This window comes from Cyclopterus lumpus, chromosome 6 (genome assembly GCF_009769545.1).
Source record: "Cyclopterus lumpus isolate fCycLum1 chromosome 6, fCycLum1.pri, whole genome shotgun sequence".
Taxonomy (NCBI): domain Eukaryota; kingdom Metazoa; phylum Chordata; class Actinopteri; order Perciformes; family Cyclopteridae; genus Cyclopterus; species Cyclopterus lumpus.
The window spans coordinates 25,433,692-25,451,118 of record NC_046971.1 but is presented as its reverse complement, the minus strand read 5'-3'; the positions used below and the strand labels follow the sequence as shown (position 1 = coordinate 25,451,118).

The 17,427-nt window shown below is 45.2% G+C and overlaps 1 protein-coding gene across 1 annotated transcript in view; it reads right to left on the bottom strand.

Moving 5' to 3' along the window:
* Positions 1 to 5,617: 5,617 nt before the first annotated feature.
* Positions 5,618 to 17,427, bottom strand: part of smpd3 (sphingomyelin phosphodiesterase 3) — a 63,801-nt gene continuing 51,991 nt past the window's right edge. The window contains exons 6-10 of the mRNA XM_034534027.1: positions 14,399 to 14,560; positions 13,703 to 13,792; positions 12,021 to 12,084; positions 10,694 to 10,862; positions 5,618 to 7,693 (exon numbers count right to left, since the gene is read on the bottom strand). Coding sequence (XP_034389918.1) covers positions 7,592 to 7,693; positions 10,694 to 10,862; positions 12,021 to 12,084; positions 13,703 to 13,792; positions 14,399 to 14,560 — 587 coding nt within the window. The 3' untranslated portion in view covers positions 5,618 to 7,591. The remainder of the gene's footprint in view (positions 7,694 to 10,693; positions 10,863 to 12,020; positions 12,085 to 13,702; positions 13,793 to 14,398; positions 14,561 to 17,427) is intronic.

Genomic DNA, 17,427 nt, shown 5'->3' with positions numbered 1-17,427 from the left:
TAGTGGTCAGGAGAGAGAATGCAGCTTTAACACATGAAGCATAGACTTCTATACAACCAGAGGAGTCACCCCCTGGTGGTCAGGAGAGAGAATGTAGCTTTAACACATGAAGCATAGACTTCTATACAACCAGAGGAGTCACCCCCTGGTGGTCAGTAGAGAGAATGCAGCTTTAACACATGAAGCATAGACTTCTATACAACCAGAGGAGTCGCCCCCTGGTGGTCAGGAGAGAGAATGCAGCTTTAACACATGAAGCATAGACTTCTATACAACCAGAGGAGTCGCCCCCTGGTGGTCAGGAGAGAGAATGCAGCTTTAACACATGAAGCATAGACTTCTATACAACCAGAGGAGTCGCCCCCTGGTGGTCAGTAGAGAGAATGCTGCTTTAACACATGAAGCATATACTTCTATACAACCAGAGGAGTTGCCCCCTAGTGGTCAGGAGAGAGAATGCAGCTTTAACACATGAAGCATAGACTTCTATACAACCAGAGGAGTCACCCCCTGGTGGTCAGGAGAGAGAATGTAGCTTTAACACATGAAGCATAGACTTCTATACAACCAGAGGAGTCACCCCCTGGTGGTCAGTAGAGAGAATGCAGCTTTAACACATGAAGCATAGACTTCTATACAACCAGAGGAGTCACCCCCTGGTGGTCAGTAGAGAGAATGCAGCTTTAACACATGAAGCATAGACTTCTATACAACCAGAGGAGTCGCCCCCTGGTGGTCAGGAGAGAGAATGCAGCTTTAACACATGAAGCAGAGACTTCTATACAATCAGACTTATGTATGAAAACTAGCACATATTTAATAAGGTAAACATAAAACATAAAATAAAATGAAAACATGTAATGCAAAAAAGAATAGTCTAAATGTAAGTAATCGAAGTGTGATGGCGATAAGTACATTTTTGTACCCAATTCACATTTTTCACATTCACAATTCTCCCCTTTAATTCAAGCAGTGCTTATGTATGCTGCAGAGTAACGCACGTTAGCATTAGCAACATTAGCAATCACTTTTGTTTCTGGCCGGCGGTTGAGAAAGATACCTGCATGTCTCTTCAGCTGCTAAATGCTCTTTGGCTGTACACACTGGGAGAGACAATCAATAAACACCTCCCAGCTGAGAATTATTTGGAAATTAATCAAAACCCTTTGAGGCGTTCAGTCTCGCCGCCTTGTGTTCGTCATCTATGGCTGACAGGACTTTAGTTTCAGTGGAGGGGAGTTTTTACACACTTGACAAGAGTAGCCTATGTAAATGTTCCTCCCTCGGTTCATGAAAAGCAGAAGATGTCCTTAAAGCCTCTTTCACTTCTTCATGCTTTGCCCTTTCAGAGAGACAAACGTAGTTTTTTTTTGGTTCCTGGGTGAAAGACCAATTCGCCTCTCCTCCCATCTGCCCTACAAGGGTTCGTGGAATCGTCTTTGTCTATCTGGCACCGAGTTACGGGTTCCTAGTTCCAGAAACGTGCCGAGTGGGCTGACTTCTGAGAGAAATATGATTTTGATATTTTAATAATTATTTTAATTGGGATTTGAGTTGTGTTGAAATGGCTGACTAATTCTTGTAGCCCAGGTTTTGTTGTTTAATTTGATCCATCCATCCATCCATCCATCCATTTTCAATACCGCTTATCCTCATTAGGGTCGCGGGGCGCTGGAGCCTATCCCAGCTGACATAGGGCGAAGGCAGGGGACACCCTGGACAGGCCGCCAGTCCATCGAGGGCACATGTAGGGACATACAACCATTCACTCTCACATTCACACCTATGGGACATTTAGAGATCAATTAACCTGCAGCATGTCTTTGGACTGTGGGAGGAAGCCGGAGAGCCCGGAGAGAACCCACGCTGCCACGGGGAGAACATGCAAACTCCACACAGAAGGACCGCTCCGACCGGGAATTGAACCCGCGGCCCTCTTGCTGTGAGGCGACAGTGCTAGCCACTACACCACCGTGCAGCCGTTTAATTTGATGTGTAACATTAATATATTTTCTCATGATTATTTTTTAAACGTTTTACACAGTTTATAATATGTGTCATAATATGTCAATATCCCTCTATATGGGGGGCTCAGTGTTTTAACAATTGTAATCAATATTCTTCTATGAACGTTGGGTGTATTGGGTGAACTAACAATATCAAACATATGGAACTGGGGAGCGTTCATCAACTGATCACTACCCGCCCAGCACCAGACAACAGATGAGTTACCATCAATACATACTTGTTTCACCTTAGAAATGGTTCATATTTCCCCACCACGTAAAGGATAACCATGAACACACAACACCAACCTCCACTTTGCCTTTACGCCTTCGCCTTTAATCAACCAATCAGCTTCTTGGACGGCTACTTTCCTCAGTTGTTATTAAAAATATGCAAAACGACAAACACAGAACAATTACCAAAACAAAAAAAGACTCAAAATGATCAAATGAATGACCTCTATTGAAACAAAAGCACAAAAGTGTGGTATCGCCATGAAGCGGTAGCACTACAGGTGCTTTGGCTCTCTCACGCTGAATGATGAATTGTTCGTGTTCAGGTCTTCATATAAAATAATTATGTTGCTTTTCTTTTTATTTAACACTGCGTGCATTTCCATTCTTCTCAATTCGGAAAAAAGTTGATTACACAAAAAAACGCACGAAAATACAAAATACACACCTGTGAATGTTGTCTGTAGAGGACTTTTATTGTGAAAGGTAAGAGTGGAAGTAGTGGATCTGTTCTGTGCTGCAGGTATTAAAGTTTGCCGTCTTTGTTCATTCACAATAGTGATTAGTTGATGTTTTTATTTCACGATGCGAAAGCTCAGAAAAAAACGTGAACAAAAATATTAGGTTGCTACGATGGCACGTGTTTCTCACTCCATAGAAGAGTGACTGTAGTGTATTTACATTATTATTTACCCCGTCAATAATGAGGATTTGATCTTATTGTAAGGAATCAACCTAACGAAAACTGAATCTTGAATTAAAAGAAAAGCAGATACAAATCTTAGTAAGATGAAGGATATATTAGTCACAATAATCATAATGAGTCATAAAGACGTGTCGGAGCAGCCAGGTGATGTGTTGACTCACTTCATGTAAAAACGACAGTTGGACATATAACAGAACAACCGATGTGTTCCACCCCCCCCCCCCCCCCCCCCCCCCCCCCCCCCCCCCCCCCCCCCCCCCCCCCCCCCCCCCACACCACACCCCCACACACACACACACACACACACACACACACACACACACACACACACCCACACACACACACACCCACACACACACCCACACACACACCACACCCACACACACACACACACACACCCACATACACACCACACACACAAACACACGCACACACACACTCTGAAGCTCCTCTCCAGTGCTGCTGTACACATTGTCCACACACCATGCAAATCAAACAGTGTCTGGAAACCTAAAGTGTTGCTGTAATGCATGTTTTATTCAGAGAAACAAGGCTTTTCTACATGAGTGATTTTCCACACACATCTCTAAAAGAAATATGTACAGCATGAGTCTGCAGTTTTCCCATGTTGACGGATGGACACAAACAGGATCCGTGTGTTCTCAGGGCGGGACTTCATTCATCTTGGAGGTTCATGCTAACACGTTCGCTTACACAGTGTTGAGTGACAGGGAGGCCAAACACATGAGTCTTTGAAAGCAAAGATTTGTACTTTTTTAAAGAAGAAATAAAACATCCTTTTTAAAACAAATTATAAGCAGAAGAAGTAATCAAACAAACCCAATTCAATTCCCCTCACGGTCTTTGCAGCCTCCCTGGGTTCTGGTACGACCAGTAGCTCGTCGTGGCTAATGTTACGCTAAAGCTGCAGCTTGCTCACTTTGACTGAAAATAGCTTTTCATCACATTTGCTCACACTGTCACTATCTGTGTCCAAACATCTGGTTAAGCACTGAACTCCGGCCCAACTGTCAAACTAGGCAGCGCCGAATCAGAATTGTCTATTTCGTGCCTTTAAATGTTTTCACAAACACATTTTAGTGAACCTTTAAGCTTTAAAACCAGAACGCTTGCTCTTCTATTCTAACTTAAACTTCCCCGAGGAACTTTGGTGTTGTGTTGATTCTGGCGGTCCCTGAGGACGGAAGTGGCAGTGTTTCTGAGTCCCTTTAGAAAATCTCTCATTTTACTGCAGCAGGGTCTGACAGACCGACCCACTCAGTCCTGGTTCCGGTTCTCCTGTGCCTCCGGAGGATCAGCTCTCTCCCTCTGGCCTGAGTTCCCACTGCAGGTCGAGGGCTGCAGTGAAGCCGGATCTGGGTCTGTCCGCGGTGGGCTGCTTCCTGCTGGAGTTTGAGTTTCTGGTGAACCTGCATGGTTTCTTCTGATTTTGGTGTGATCTGGTCTTGTTTACTTATGTAGGTCACATAGAGGCATCGGTCTTAAATTCAGACTGTTTCATAACCTGTTAAATGTTCCTCACAGTATGTTAAATATGACAAACAGTTATTTTACAGCAGCTTTAAGTCTTGCTGTTAAAGGACCTTACTTCCTGAAGGTGCCTGCTGCTTTAGGTTTGATGTGATGGTGACTTGGCCTATCACCATCAGCACCATGGGGAACACATCTACGGTGGACAGACCAGTTCTAGTATCTACATGCCTGTCAACAGTTACTCATTAAACACTCTTTACAAAAGTTCCAGCTCCTGTTTGACACCATGGTCTTTTACATATTGGGAGTTGACTGCCAATGTGAATGCTATGCTACCTTAGCATTGGTGTAAAGCAATGAGTCAATAATGTACAGTATGGACAGGTGCTGAGACTGAATGCAAAGACAAGTCATTCTGTATGTTGGCTGTGCAGACGTTAGCCGGAGCTAACTTAGCTAGCAACATACGTAGCTACAAGGAATGACTTCAACCCCCGTTTGTTTGGCTCTCAGTCTGAACACACTACGTTGTGTTGCATGGCAGTATTACACTACTTCATGCTGTGTCTGTATTCAATAGCCTTTGCACTACTTGAACTCTGTATATTACTCTGGGTGGGCTGTCTTAGGCTGTGTTCCTAATGGCATACTAACACACTATTCCTACTGCAGCTCCTCGGCCGGCGCCCTGACACCAGCTTGAGCTAACATCAGTGTGAACAGTCTGCTGGTAAAATTATACTTAATTGTTCATTGAGCAAGGGAGAGCACGTACAAAAGAATCTGATAATGTTTTAAAAGATAACGTAACAGACAGAAAGGTATTTTTGTTGTTGTGATCAATGCTGTTCATCTGGTCACATGACATCTATTGCTTCTGTCCATCTGGGGAGAGGGATCTTCCTCTGTTTTCCCCTGAAAGGGTTTTTTCTGTTTTTTGGGAGTTTTTCCTGCTCCGATGTGAGGTCAAAGGTCAGGGATGTCGTATGTGTACAGATTGTAAAGCCCTCTGAGGATATTTGTAGTTTGTGATTTTGGGCTCTATAAAATAAACTGAATTGAAACTGAATTGAACAATTCACACGTGTGTTCTATCAACACCAGGTGTTTTTATGCGTAAATGTGGAGCGACTTTGGTGTAGTTTGACTTTACTTCTGTCAGTCGGGACGAAGGTGGGTCAAAAGTAACACAACGGTATGAACTTAAATGCTGAAAAACTCCTGACATGGCAAACCTCAGGCTGTGTTCAACTACTAAATAATCTGTCAAATAATCATGACTACGACACACAAAACACACAATTTGTCGTTAAAGAAAAATTGGAATTTACTTGCCGTGATCCAAAACAACTTTGTGGGTAAAACACTGACAGTATGACGTAGCCACGCCATGTTTCACGGCCCTGGTGAGTGTTGCGTAGTGCACATGCTCACGTGGTACGGCATATCAGACTCGTATGGTGCGTTCCTTCCATACCACGTTCCTTCTGCACGGCATTACTTTCGTCCCACGTTATCTTCGTTCCAGCAGTATGCTGTAGCATGCAGTAAGTTAGCATGACATTTCGAACACAGCCTGCCTCCTTGGGTCCGTTCAGACGATTATAAAACGTGTTTGCGTAAACTTGGCATATTCTACGGTAGTGTGTGGTCGTCAAAATGTTTCTGTATTATGAGGTTTTGCAGTTGCGTCACAATATGTCTGTCATCAGGCTGATCCGTTGGAACACTGGCTGTGCTCAAACCAACAACCGGGCTGTGTGTTGGCGAGTGCACAGGACAAAGACAGAGATGGCTTGCTAAACCCATAGCTACATTGGTTTGTTAGCTAACTGACATCTACTCTCCAAAGATGGCTGCACGTTGTCATTTGGGGACCTTCAAAATAACCGGCACAAATCAGCTGAATCCCCCCCGCCCCCACACACCATGCGTGGAGCTGCTTCACGCACGTCTTCAGTATGTTTCTGTGTGTTCAGTGTCACCAACAGGGTGGAGTCTCACATGCACAAATGTCACACCGGCATACAGTAAGTGTGCACCTCTTGACTCGTCAGGCAGCCAGACTCAAGCAAGCAAGTGTATCAAGACGCTATATTAATGTTGTAAACTGATACCGTTTCCCATCATGCATCCGCAAAGCCTCAGCTCCCGCTATGACACCAAAAGTGTCTGATTTCCACCACTCATGGCTGAAACGCATGCTATAAGCATCGCAATGCATCGAACAAACAACTTCTCCTCCAATTTCATGTCCCTTTACACAATAACATTTTTTTTTTTTTTTTTTTTAGAAACATACCATATAGTATTAAACAGGCATTTAAACGCCCTATAAAAAGTGGTGTGGCGACAATATAAAGTGTATCATTATATTTTTCTCCTTTTTTTAGAAAGACTAATTTAGTTTAGTTTAGTTTTTTTAGAAAAAAAGACACTTGTTGAGGTTCCTGGGGCAGACGTGGGAGTAGTAAGGTGAACGACCAATCAGGAAGGAGCACGACACAAGGACACAACGGTCAGTGTAAAAGCGGTCAGGAGCCGTACGCCTCACTCATGTCACTTAAATGATGTGTTTGCCTTTGATACAACTGTCCCTGAAGGTAGAATCATAAAAAAAAGAAAACAGAATCATACATTTGGGCTAAAATAAAAAGGGGTGTGTGTAAATTGGCTACATAAAAACCGAATGGCTGTAAATAAAACCCTGTGGATTCAGTTCAGCAGAGAGTATCGGAGGAGAAGGGCGGAGAGGCCGGGCAATATTCAACAGTCACAATGTCGATCAATGGTGTTTGTGTGTTGGGTAATGTATTTAGTGTGTGTGTGTGTGTGTGTGTGTGTGTGGGCGGTTTACCCAGGAAGATGAATATCTTTCTGGCTTTCTAAACTGAATGCCCCGGCTTATCTCTCCCCTCCAGAGTCTTCCTCTTTCATATCACTCCTCTGCTGCCGCCCTCCTCTACCTTCTCTAAATCCATCCATCCGCTGAGCGCTTCCCCACTGATTCATCCGTCCGTTTCTCTCTCTCTCTCTCTTTCTCAAGCAGATCTGTAAACGTGTCATCTCCTCTTCTCTTCCTGGTCGTCTGTTAGTCCTCCATGGCAGTATTTTCATTTTTCTTCTTTTTTTTAAAGCTCACGGGGTCAATCTAAGGCTCCTCTTCCCCGGTGGAAACAGCCAATCGCATGGCCACAGACAGGTGGTCGGTGAGGCCAGCCAACTGGGTGACAAAGCTGAACTCCTCAATTTCCTGCAGGAGGAGAAGAAGAGAACTGTCATCAGGTCGTCGCGATCGCACCTTTTATTCTGAAGGACTTCAGAGGTGCTTAATTGCGTAACTCAGTGCAACTATCCAAAAACATCCACATTTCACTATATAAAGCTGTGACAGCGAAAGTGTGAGCAAAACAGTTCAGACTCAGCGATGCTATTGTGGCTCTTTGAGCTTTAATTTGGTCTCCACCATCTCCTGAGGTAAATACCAGGCTCTTTAGCTGCTCAATGCTCCTCTGTGTTCAACAGTGAGTTGCTACCTGTGCTCTGCTGTGAGATGCTGGGCGGGTAGTGCACTGAGGCTTTAACTAGACCTGTACACTGACACCTTTGTAGAATGGAGTGGCACTGCAGCGTTGACAAAGATAATTCTCCAGTAGCATTTTTTATGTTAAAAAGATCAGATTAGTTTTTTTCTGTGAACAATATGGCAAGTTTTTTTTAACCCACTATAATAGTAATAGTAGGCAGATATAACTCTTAATTAATGTATAGTCAACAACTATGGAGGCCGGTGTATAAACTGATAATGAATGGTAATATAGAAAAATACAGTTGTAATAATATGAAATACATCTTCATAGGAGCCGTTATCATTATTGACAAATACTGTACATTAATAAAGACTTTAACTGTTAATAACTACATTACAGTTCCTACATTCAGACACTAGGTGTCATCCGGCAGCTGTGGTTCGAGAGAGAGAGAGAGAGAGATGTGAATGGTGTGATGTGGTTTCCCAATCCTCCCCAATCCCTCAGCAGACGGGCAGCCATGAAAGCGATGCCCTCACCCCTCCCCCTCCCCCTCCCCGGTTTGTGCTGCCGTGTTTTCATGTGACTCCTCTTTTTTTCTTCATCCCTTGAATGAGTCACTCGTTCTCTCATGAGATATGAGATCACCTCACCTCCAGGTATGTTTCACACGGCTCAGGAAAATGAGCGTTGACAGGTGCCTTGTTGGTTTAATTATTGGATGATTTAATGAGGGCAGAATGTTATGGCACATCACCTCCCCGCTGACAAGAAAATGGCTCAACATTCAACAGAGTTTGTGCACAAGGGAAACACAATAATTCCACTCTATTAGCAGGTGTATTGTTTTTAATAGCCCTATTTGCACCGTGGGGGACTCATATTCATGGTAGTCTTGGCAACGGGGACGCTGGCGAAACTTAACGCCGCTCCGTCTAGGACTGTTTTTATTTGGGGGTTTTCTACCTTTTTTACAATTTAACATTCATTTTAATTATTTTTTATTTTATTTAACAGTGTAGCCACTTAATTATTCTGCAAATCTTTGGATTATTTTTTATTTTGTGATTGCCGTTGGCTCCGGCTCTCCACCACTGCGATCTGGTCAACTGGCGTTTGTTGGCTGACCGACAGTCTCTTGCTGGCTGGCCGACAGTCTCTTGCCGGCCGGCTGACAGTCTCTTACTGGCTGGCCGACAGTCTCTTACTGGCCGGCCGACAGTCTCTTGCTGGCTGGCCGACAGTCTCTTGCTGGCTAGCCGACAGTCTCTTGCTGGCTGGCCGACAGTCTCTTGCTGGCTAGCCGACGGTCTCTTGCTGGCTGGCCGACAGTCTCTTGCCGGCCGGCTGACAGTCTCTTACTGGCTGGCCGACAGTCTCTTACTGGCCGGCCGACAGTCTCTTGCTGGCTGGCCGACAGTCTCTTCCTGGCTAGCCGACAGTCTCTTGCTGGCTGGCCGACAGTCTCTTGCTGGCTAGCCGACGGTCTCTTGCTGGCTAGCCGACGGTCTCTTGCTGGCTAGCCGACGGTCTCTTGCTGGCTAGCCGACAGTCTCTTGCTGGCCGGCGGCTGCGGGCGAGCCGGCCGACTCCCTGCTCCATGCTGTTGCTCTGAGGCTGGTCGCCTCTCAGCGGTCCTGGTGCTCCGGTGGTCCGGTCTGTGGTTGGCGATTGCATCCTCCTAGTCTGGCATGGTTCTACAGTGTTCCACCTCGCAGCTCCTCGGGCTCAACGGCTTCTCTGCTTCTCTGTTCGTCTCCGCCATCGGGACGCTCGGACTCCTTCGTCGGCCCCATTGCATCCACAGAGCCTCCCGCGGAGGGTTTGTTTGCTCCTGATCGCTCCACGCTTTCCATCCCCTCCCTCTGGTCGGCCGAGCGCATCGCTGCAGCTCGTCATCACAACAACAGTCTCCAAGAGCGAGATGGTGGCAACGAAATTAGGAACTGTTACAGCTCCCCCAGCACCCTCTACTCTTCCTGCTGACTCCACTCCCCAAAACCGGACTGGTACACTCCCAAGATGTCGTCCTTTTATGCAGTTCTTTGGTTCCCCTATTTTAGTTTGTCTGTTCTGCTTTATTTTGTATTTGTAATTTTCTATTCCTCTATTGTGTTCATTGCCTATATGGCATTGTATCCTTTGCCTCATGTATTTTCTGAAATGTTTACTTCTATTGATGTTATGTTTTTACCTTGCTTCTATGTAGAGCACTTTGTAAACCCTGTTTTTAAAGGTACTATATAAATAAATGTATTATTATTATTATTATTTGATTTAGAAATGACCCGCCCTACGCCTGTGTTTTGCACCGTGCATTCGTGGAAGCAAAGTCTGTTTTACCCCCTTGGGAAAACCCCGAGCACGCGCTAAACATCTGGCTTTTGACTTCTAATCCTATGGCACGTTTTGTAGACGCGCATAAAAAATGTAATATTTTAAATGTTTCAGCGCCAGGTGTCAATGTCCCACTTGGCACAGGCAGCCAATGAAATCGAGTAATAGGTGGGCTTTACCGCTGACTTCCTGTTTGGAGGTCGCTGTGGTAGGTATGGACTAAGGCATACAAAAGATTGATACTCCGCGGGAGTGCTACTCGTCCATATACATGTTTTAAATGGTGAAGTTTTAGCAGTTCCCACAGAGAAAACGTTATCTTCCCAAATTCAAGGCAACGCTTAATTGGAGACTATTAAAAGAAGTAATCCCCTCCTAAAGCATACCAGTTTCCAGTCCTGCTGCAGGCCCTCGTCGCTGTAGAGCATGTAGTCAATCCGCCGCCCGTTGCCCTTCAGAGGGATCTTCCTCCCCTTCTGACTGCTGGCGGGACAGTGGCTCTTACTGGGAGGGAACACCAGGTACTCCTTCCTCCCCTCCTCATTCTCCATCACTCTGGCAGAAACACACGGGGATGGGAAAGGATCAGAAGACTGAAGTTTAGACCAAGGCTGCAGGCCTGGAGTTGCATTGTGGTCCCAAAGAAAAAAGTCATAAAATGGCATGAATTCAAAAGGGAATTACAGATATGATGTTGCCATCCCTGCAAAATGAAAAGAGAGTGCATTGGACCTCAATTTGTAACGATTCGTGCTGAGGTCAGTAGTTTTGAGTGACAAGATACTACCAGTGTAATAAATGTTTTTCTGGTGCTGTTCGTGACTATAAAGTCTAAACCTGCTCCTGTGTTTCCAGCCAAAGAGCTGCTAGTGACTCTACTGCTGCCTGGTCCTCGGTTAGGGGCTTCACACCAAACTCAAGGCGTTTGTAGCTGTAAAATTAGAAAGTTCTTGGTTTTGTGTCGTCTGTCTTCCAGAGTCTTCCTCGTTTTACAGCTAAACGGTTCACTGAAATATGTTTTGGAAAGAATTAGAGGCGAGAAATGTGTAACGTAGCCCCAGAATCTTGATTCCTATTCGATCAACGCTAGCTTGTTGGTTTGATCTGATCATGAGCTGCATGTTTAGAGACTCCTCGGTTCTTATTGGTTGCTTTCTTTAGGAGCACAAATGGGAGGTAGAGAACCACTTTGAGCAAATAAGACTAAAACAAATTTTCATTAAAATACCAACTGCAGCAACCCTCTGAACCCCCTAACATGCCGAAAAGCACGTACTGCACGTATATCCTAGCCAGAAGCTGTTAAAACCGCCATTATCGTCAGATTTCCATTTTTACGTGGGTATGATGACCACATCATGTGTGACGAGCGCTTCTGTCAGAATAAGCAGCCAAAACGAAGCATTAAATTGTGCTCAAACCAGATCCTGTAAAAAACATTAAATTATTTTCAGCGCAACTTGGAAGCCACGATTGACTCGTGAAGCTCTGACTCAATGGAAATCAAGGCCAAAGAGAGCGACATGTAACGGGAGCGCCAATAAAACAGAAACTGCTTGGGGTTCAGAAGGTGAAGGCGTGAATATGGACCAAACTGGGCTTTTGATGAAGATACAGGCTGCTCTGAAGCGTGTGGGGGTTGCGGTGACGGTTTGGGGAAGTCAACACAACGACGTCTTTAGTGAAGAAAACCAGTTTGTGTGTGTGACTTACTTTTGTAAACTTTCCGGTGAACTGACCTCGTCGTCATAAAGGCCACTGGGGTCCAGCAAAGTACCTGTTGAAGGACATCGAAATGCATCAGTGTTTCAGGCAGACTCGGTTCTGATCGGTACGGACTCTATTTTGCTCACAGAGTGGACGAAGTAGGACTTCCATCCCACGAGTATCGAGTGAGGAATTCCTTGAGTCCAGGAATTCTTGTTTGTTTAACAAATATTCGGATGGATGAGCTGACACATAATAAACGCTCCATTTTTCATTCGTCTGACGACAGACTCAACAGACCAGCTGCGCTACCTTCAGCTCCTCTGGGAAAGACCAGATCTGCATGAGGTTCCCTCTTTCAGATGGACCTCACGACGTCTGGCATCACCAACAAGCTACGTCCACGTCCATGGACGGATCGTGAGACAACGGGCCCCTGAAAAAGGCCCCGGCACCTCTCCTACATAGGAGACTTTGTGATGCTTCTAACCCTCTCTGGTTAGGGGGTAACATCTCTTTGTAGGCGCGCATCCTATTGGGATTTTGTGTTCGTTTTGGTCACTTTGTAGTCCTTTTAAGTCTGTTTGTAGTCCTTTTTGGTTCTTTATAGTCGTTACCTATTTTAAGTCATTTGTGTGTAATTTTCTGTCTCTTTGTAGTTGTTTTGTGTCTCTGAGGTCTTCTATGTGTTTCGTGTCTCTTTGAGTGACAAGTGAAGGGCGCCCCTGAAACTTGGGTAACACGGGCCTGTAGCCAGCAGGTCGTTCAGTAATCCAACCATATACATATGTGGTGAGAAAATACATGTTTTGACTCCTGAAATAGACGGGAAGCCACAGCTGCTGTACTTGTTGGGCTTTTGGTTCGTCTTTGACGGGTTTAATCTGCCATCAAACATGAACTCACCAAAAGAGCCGTGTCAGTTTTGAGTGGAGTCGAATTTCGTCGAAGCCTTTTATTTTCACAGCTTCAAACGTGTGATTTCTTTACTTCCATGTCGCTGCTTTCTTAACTATCAAGTGTCCCCAGGCTGGCCAGAAGTCCCACGTGATGTGAATGCAGCACAGGCCTTGCCTGTGTGTGTGTGTAGCCGGCTACACACACCGCTGGACACACCGTCAGCTGGCAGCCCGGCTCTCCGTTGTGTTCAGGTCTAATCTTCTTTGGATGAGCTTTATGAAACGGGATCAGCTCTCGCTCATTGATTCGTTCTTCCTTTTCTTGTCTCCTTCCTCTCCTCCTTTCGAATAGCGTCCGAGACTCAAGGCACAGATCCGTTCCCCTGGCCTCGCCGTGCAACCGTCCGAATAAATAAGCCCTCCTCTCAACGAGCCCTTTCACTCTGTGCTGCCCACACTTTCCCCGGAATACTGCTGGCCTAGATAACGCTTCACATCCAGACCAAAACCCTCCCGTCTCTACGTCACCAAAGCCCATGCGTCAGCACGTATTTTAATTCACACACCCTGATTCAGCCGGGCAGAGCCAGATTAGAGTCCGCCCCGCTCTGTATTATGGATCACCAGATTTCCTGAGCCACTCACGTGTATGGCAGCATCTGCCTTTCCTAATGTATTGTAATATCTGTATTAACTATATCAGGACGACAGTATATGTGAAGTTCCATGGTGTCCCTATAGAGGAGCATGTGCTGTGCTGTGTGTGTGTGTGTGTGTGTGTGTTGTTACCCAGAGCCCATGGTTTGTCCTCCCCTGGCCCCAGGCGACATGGGTCCTTGTATTGAGTAAAAAGTGCATGCTGCTGCTCCAGCTTGTCCTCTGAAGAAACACACACAACAGAAAACACAAGAGCACACACTTTTACTCACATTCACACTTTTAGGCTAAATAATAGAAAGGAGTAACACATCCCTGAGTCTCCTCCCTCAGGAAGTAAGCAAGCAAACCCAAACCCTCCTCCTCTCCTCATGATGTGCTCATGCTTATTTGACCTCTGTAAAATGCACGATAGATTTATATGAATGTGGGATTCATTTATTAAGAATTCTCTTTTAGATTGTATCGGAAATACTATGGGGTCGGATCAGTCTCAATAATTGCAAATGCACACAGAGAGACTCACAAATGCAAACACAAAGATTCAAAATGTTCGCTCTCAATGGACCATAATTCACAAAACTAACATCATGAGGAAGACCAAAGTTACCCTTTAATGTGTTACTGATTCTTTATCCTAGTTCACCTTCAAGCTTTACCATTAATGGTGCAGATATTAATATTGTATTACTTTCCATTGTAAAAACCCTGGCACTAGAGCCATAAGAGGTCTTTCATAAACTTTCATAAATTATACATTATGGACTTAGCATTCACTGCTTCTTCGGTTGTATACGTTATTGATGGATATTGATGAGATATTCATACCTGAAGAGCAATTATCGAAGTTGAGGTCTCCCAGGACGACATCAAAGGCCACCAGGTCTTCCAGAACCTTCTCTCCTTCAGGTGGTTGGGACGAGGATTGGCGAAACTCCGCCCCCCACTGGAGCAACAGGTCCAGCTGCTCACAGCGTACGGACGCATCCCCTAGGAGGCAGAGCAGTGGGTAGGAGAGGGAGGGAGGAAGCAAATGAAGGAGTTCAGAAGGTTTCCCAGAGTCACCCAATGAATGGAAGTGACTGACCTGATCTCCAAAAGGGGGGGGGGGGAACAAAGGTTGGTCTCCAAGAGCGTTACAAGTTGTACAACACACACAATCGCTTAACGCTGAACCCACAGGACATGATATATTAATACAACGGATGAGGATGATACTCTGAGTAAGTGCCATACATAAATGTAATTGGAGAGGGGTCACTCACAAACCCACAGAGAAATATCACGGACTCTGCAGAGCTGCTTTGGATTTATTGCCTTTACAGCTTTGGTTCATCATCACTGCTTCCTGTGAAAGGTTCTCATGATGAACACAGTGGAGCTTTTAGCAGCAATGGAGACACATATTCCCCCTAGAAGTGGGTGGAGACCAAAGAAGAGCTGCAATATATAATATAAGTGAATATCAGCCAAGTGGCTTCAAACATGGTCAAATGTTGCTTTGTGTCCGCTGGATGTAAATAATAATACAAATACACATGTGCACACACATGACCAAACGTCCCCCCAAAGACTGAATGCCTTGTGGAGTCCACAACGCCTTTATGAAGTGATAATGTTCACGTAGTGTTTACAGCTCGTTGCCCTCAAATGCCCCAAAATACAAACAATTAATGTAGACTGTGCATTACAGTGACATCACTCATAGGAATGGGATCTTCTGTGAAATAAGGACCAGTTTTCATTTATCAATTGAGATATGTTGTACAAGATGCTGCTTATCATCGTTTACTTTCCATCATTTGCATTTGACTGTAAATGTTGTCACATGTTATAAAGACAAGATCGTCCCTGACTTTCCTCACAAGTTGTGTTTCTTCTCTTTACTTATTGAAGCCGGTGGGCTCATCTTTTATGTTACTAATATTAGTGGCGTAATATCAAGTTGCTGTGGCAGTGTCTTCTCCGGTCCAGCCCTGCCAGTAAATCTGATCAACTGGAGAGTTGGAGAGAGAGAAGGGAGGAGGTGAACGGAGTGAGAGAAATAACAGCTGAATGGAGGAGAGTGTAAGAAACAAAGAGGTGTCCAGATACTGCTGGGTGAGTTGGTGGCTTTGGCTTTGATTACTCGTGTGAAATGAAATGGGTCTTTTTCCTTTTTTATGTTACTGGATCACTTAGAGATGGATGAAGCTGGGGCCTGCGGGGGCGTGTTCGCTGTACATACGCCTGTGTGTGTGTGTGTGTTTCAGTGAAAACGTATCCAAGTTTACCAGGCAAGCTGAATAATGTAATACATTATATATTTGTAACTCGACAACAATCCTATTCTATTGGAGAACAAAAGTGATTTGTTATTCAGTCCCGATCCACAGCTATGAAGAACAACAGTCCTCAGTTGGAAGCAGGTTCTGCCTGTGTGTGCGCTGCTCTCAGCACTACACAACGTGTTACATGTGACATTCATGCAATCTTTGGAAAGACATACATTTGGGGATTTTTTACAATCAGGAAGTCATCCGGATATGACAAAGTGTTAAATGTCACCTCAACATTAGCTGGAGCTTTATAACGTGTGCTTTCTAAGTTATTCTGTCTCTATAGCAAAACATCTTTACCACTGAAATTACACAATTTGGACAAACTCCCCGATGTCCCAGTTTTCCACGGACAAATAAACAAAGCATGCATTTGTGGTTCCGCACACAAGTAACCTGATCAATGCCATCAGACAATCTGTACATAAATACAAAAGAATGTTGCAGATATTGTTAGAAGCTGTGATGATAGTAAAGTATTTAAATATATGTTTGTCAAATATTCAGGTTGTGTGCATTTGTATAACTGTACACCAAATTACACACAAACCGTTATCCACATTCGTAAGTCTTACTTTTAATTTGAAGATCATCAATACACATTTGTGACCATTTTGAGATCAATTTCATTCCATGATTATTGGTCCTCTTTTATTCACTGTACATATGAACAATATCATTTTTGCCACACCAAATTGTATTGTACGCTTTTACATAGATGACACTGTTTCATATGCTGCCGGCTGTTCTGTTAATCTGCTCATTGCAAATATTTCAATTTCAATTTCAGTTCATTTTCCATCCATCCATCCATTATCACCCGCTTATCCGGGGTCGGGTCGCGGTGGCAGCAGGTTCAGCAGGCCGACCCAGGCTTCCCTCTCACCCGCAGCACTTTTCAAGTCATTCTGGGGGATCCCGAGGCGTTCCAAGGCCAGCCGGGAGATATAATCCCTCCAGTGTGTCCTCGGTCTTCCCCGGGGCCTCCTACCAGTTGGACGTGCCCGGAAAACCTCTAATGGGAGGCGTCCAGGAGGCATCCTAACTAGATGCCCGAACCACCTCAGCTGACTCCTTTCGACACGAAGGAGCAGCGACTCGACTCCAAGCTCCCCCCTGATGTCCGAGCTCCTTACCCTATCTCTAAGGCTGAGCCCGGCCACCCTACGGAGGAAGCTCATTTCGGCCGCTTGTATCCGAGATCTCGTTCTTTCGGTCACGACCCAGAGTTCGTGACCATAGGTGAGGGTTGGAACGTAGACCGACCAGTAAATGGAGAGCTTTGCCTTCCGGCTCAGCTCCCTCTTCACTAAGACGGACCGGTACAGCGCCTGTTTTACTGCTGCAGCCGCACCGATCCGCCTATCGATCTCCCGCTCCACCTTACCCTCACTCGTGAACAAGACCCCGAGATACTTGAACTCCTTCGCTTGGGGTAGGCAGTTTGCCCCCACCTGGAGGGAGCAATCCGCCGGTTTCCGGCAGAGCACCATGGCCTCAGATTTGGAGGTGCTAACTCTCATCCCTGCCGCTTCGCAC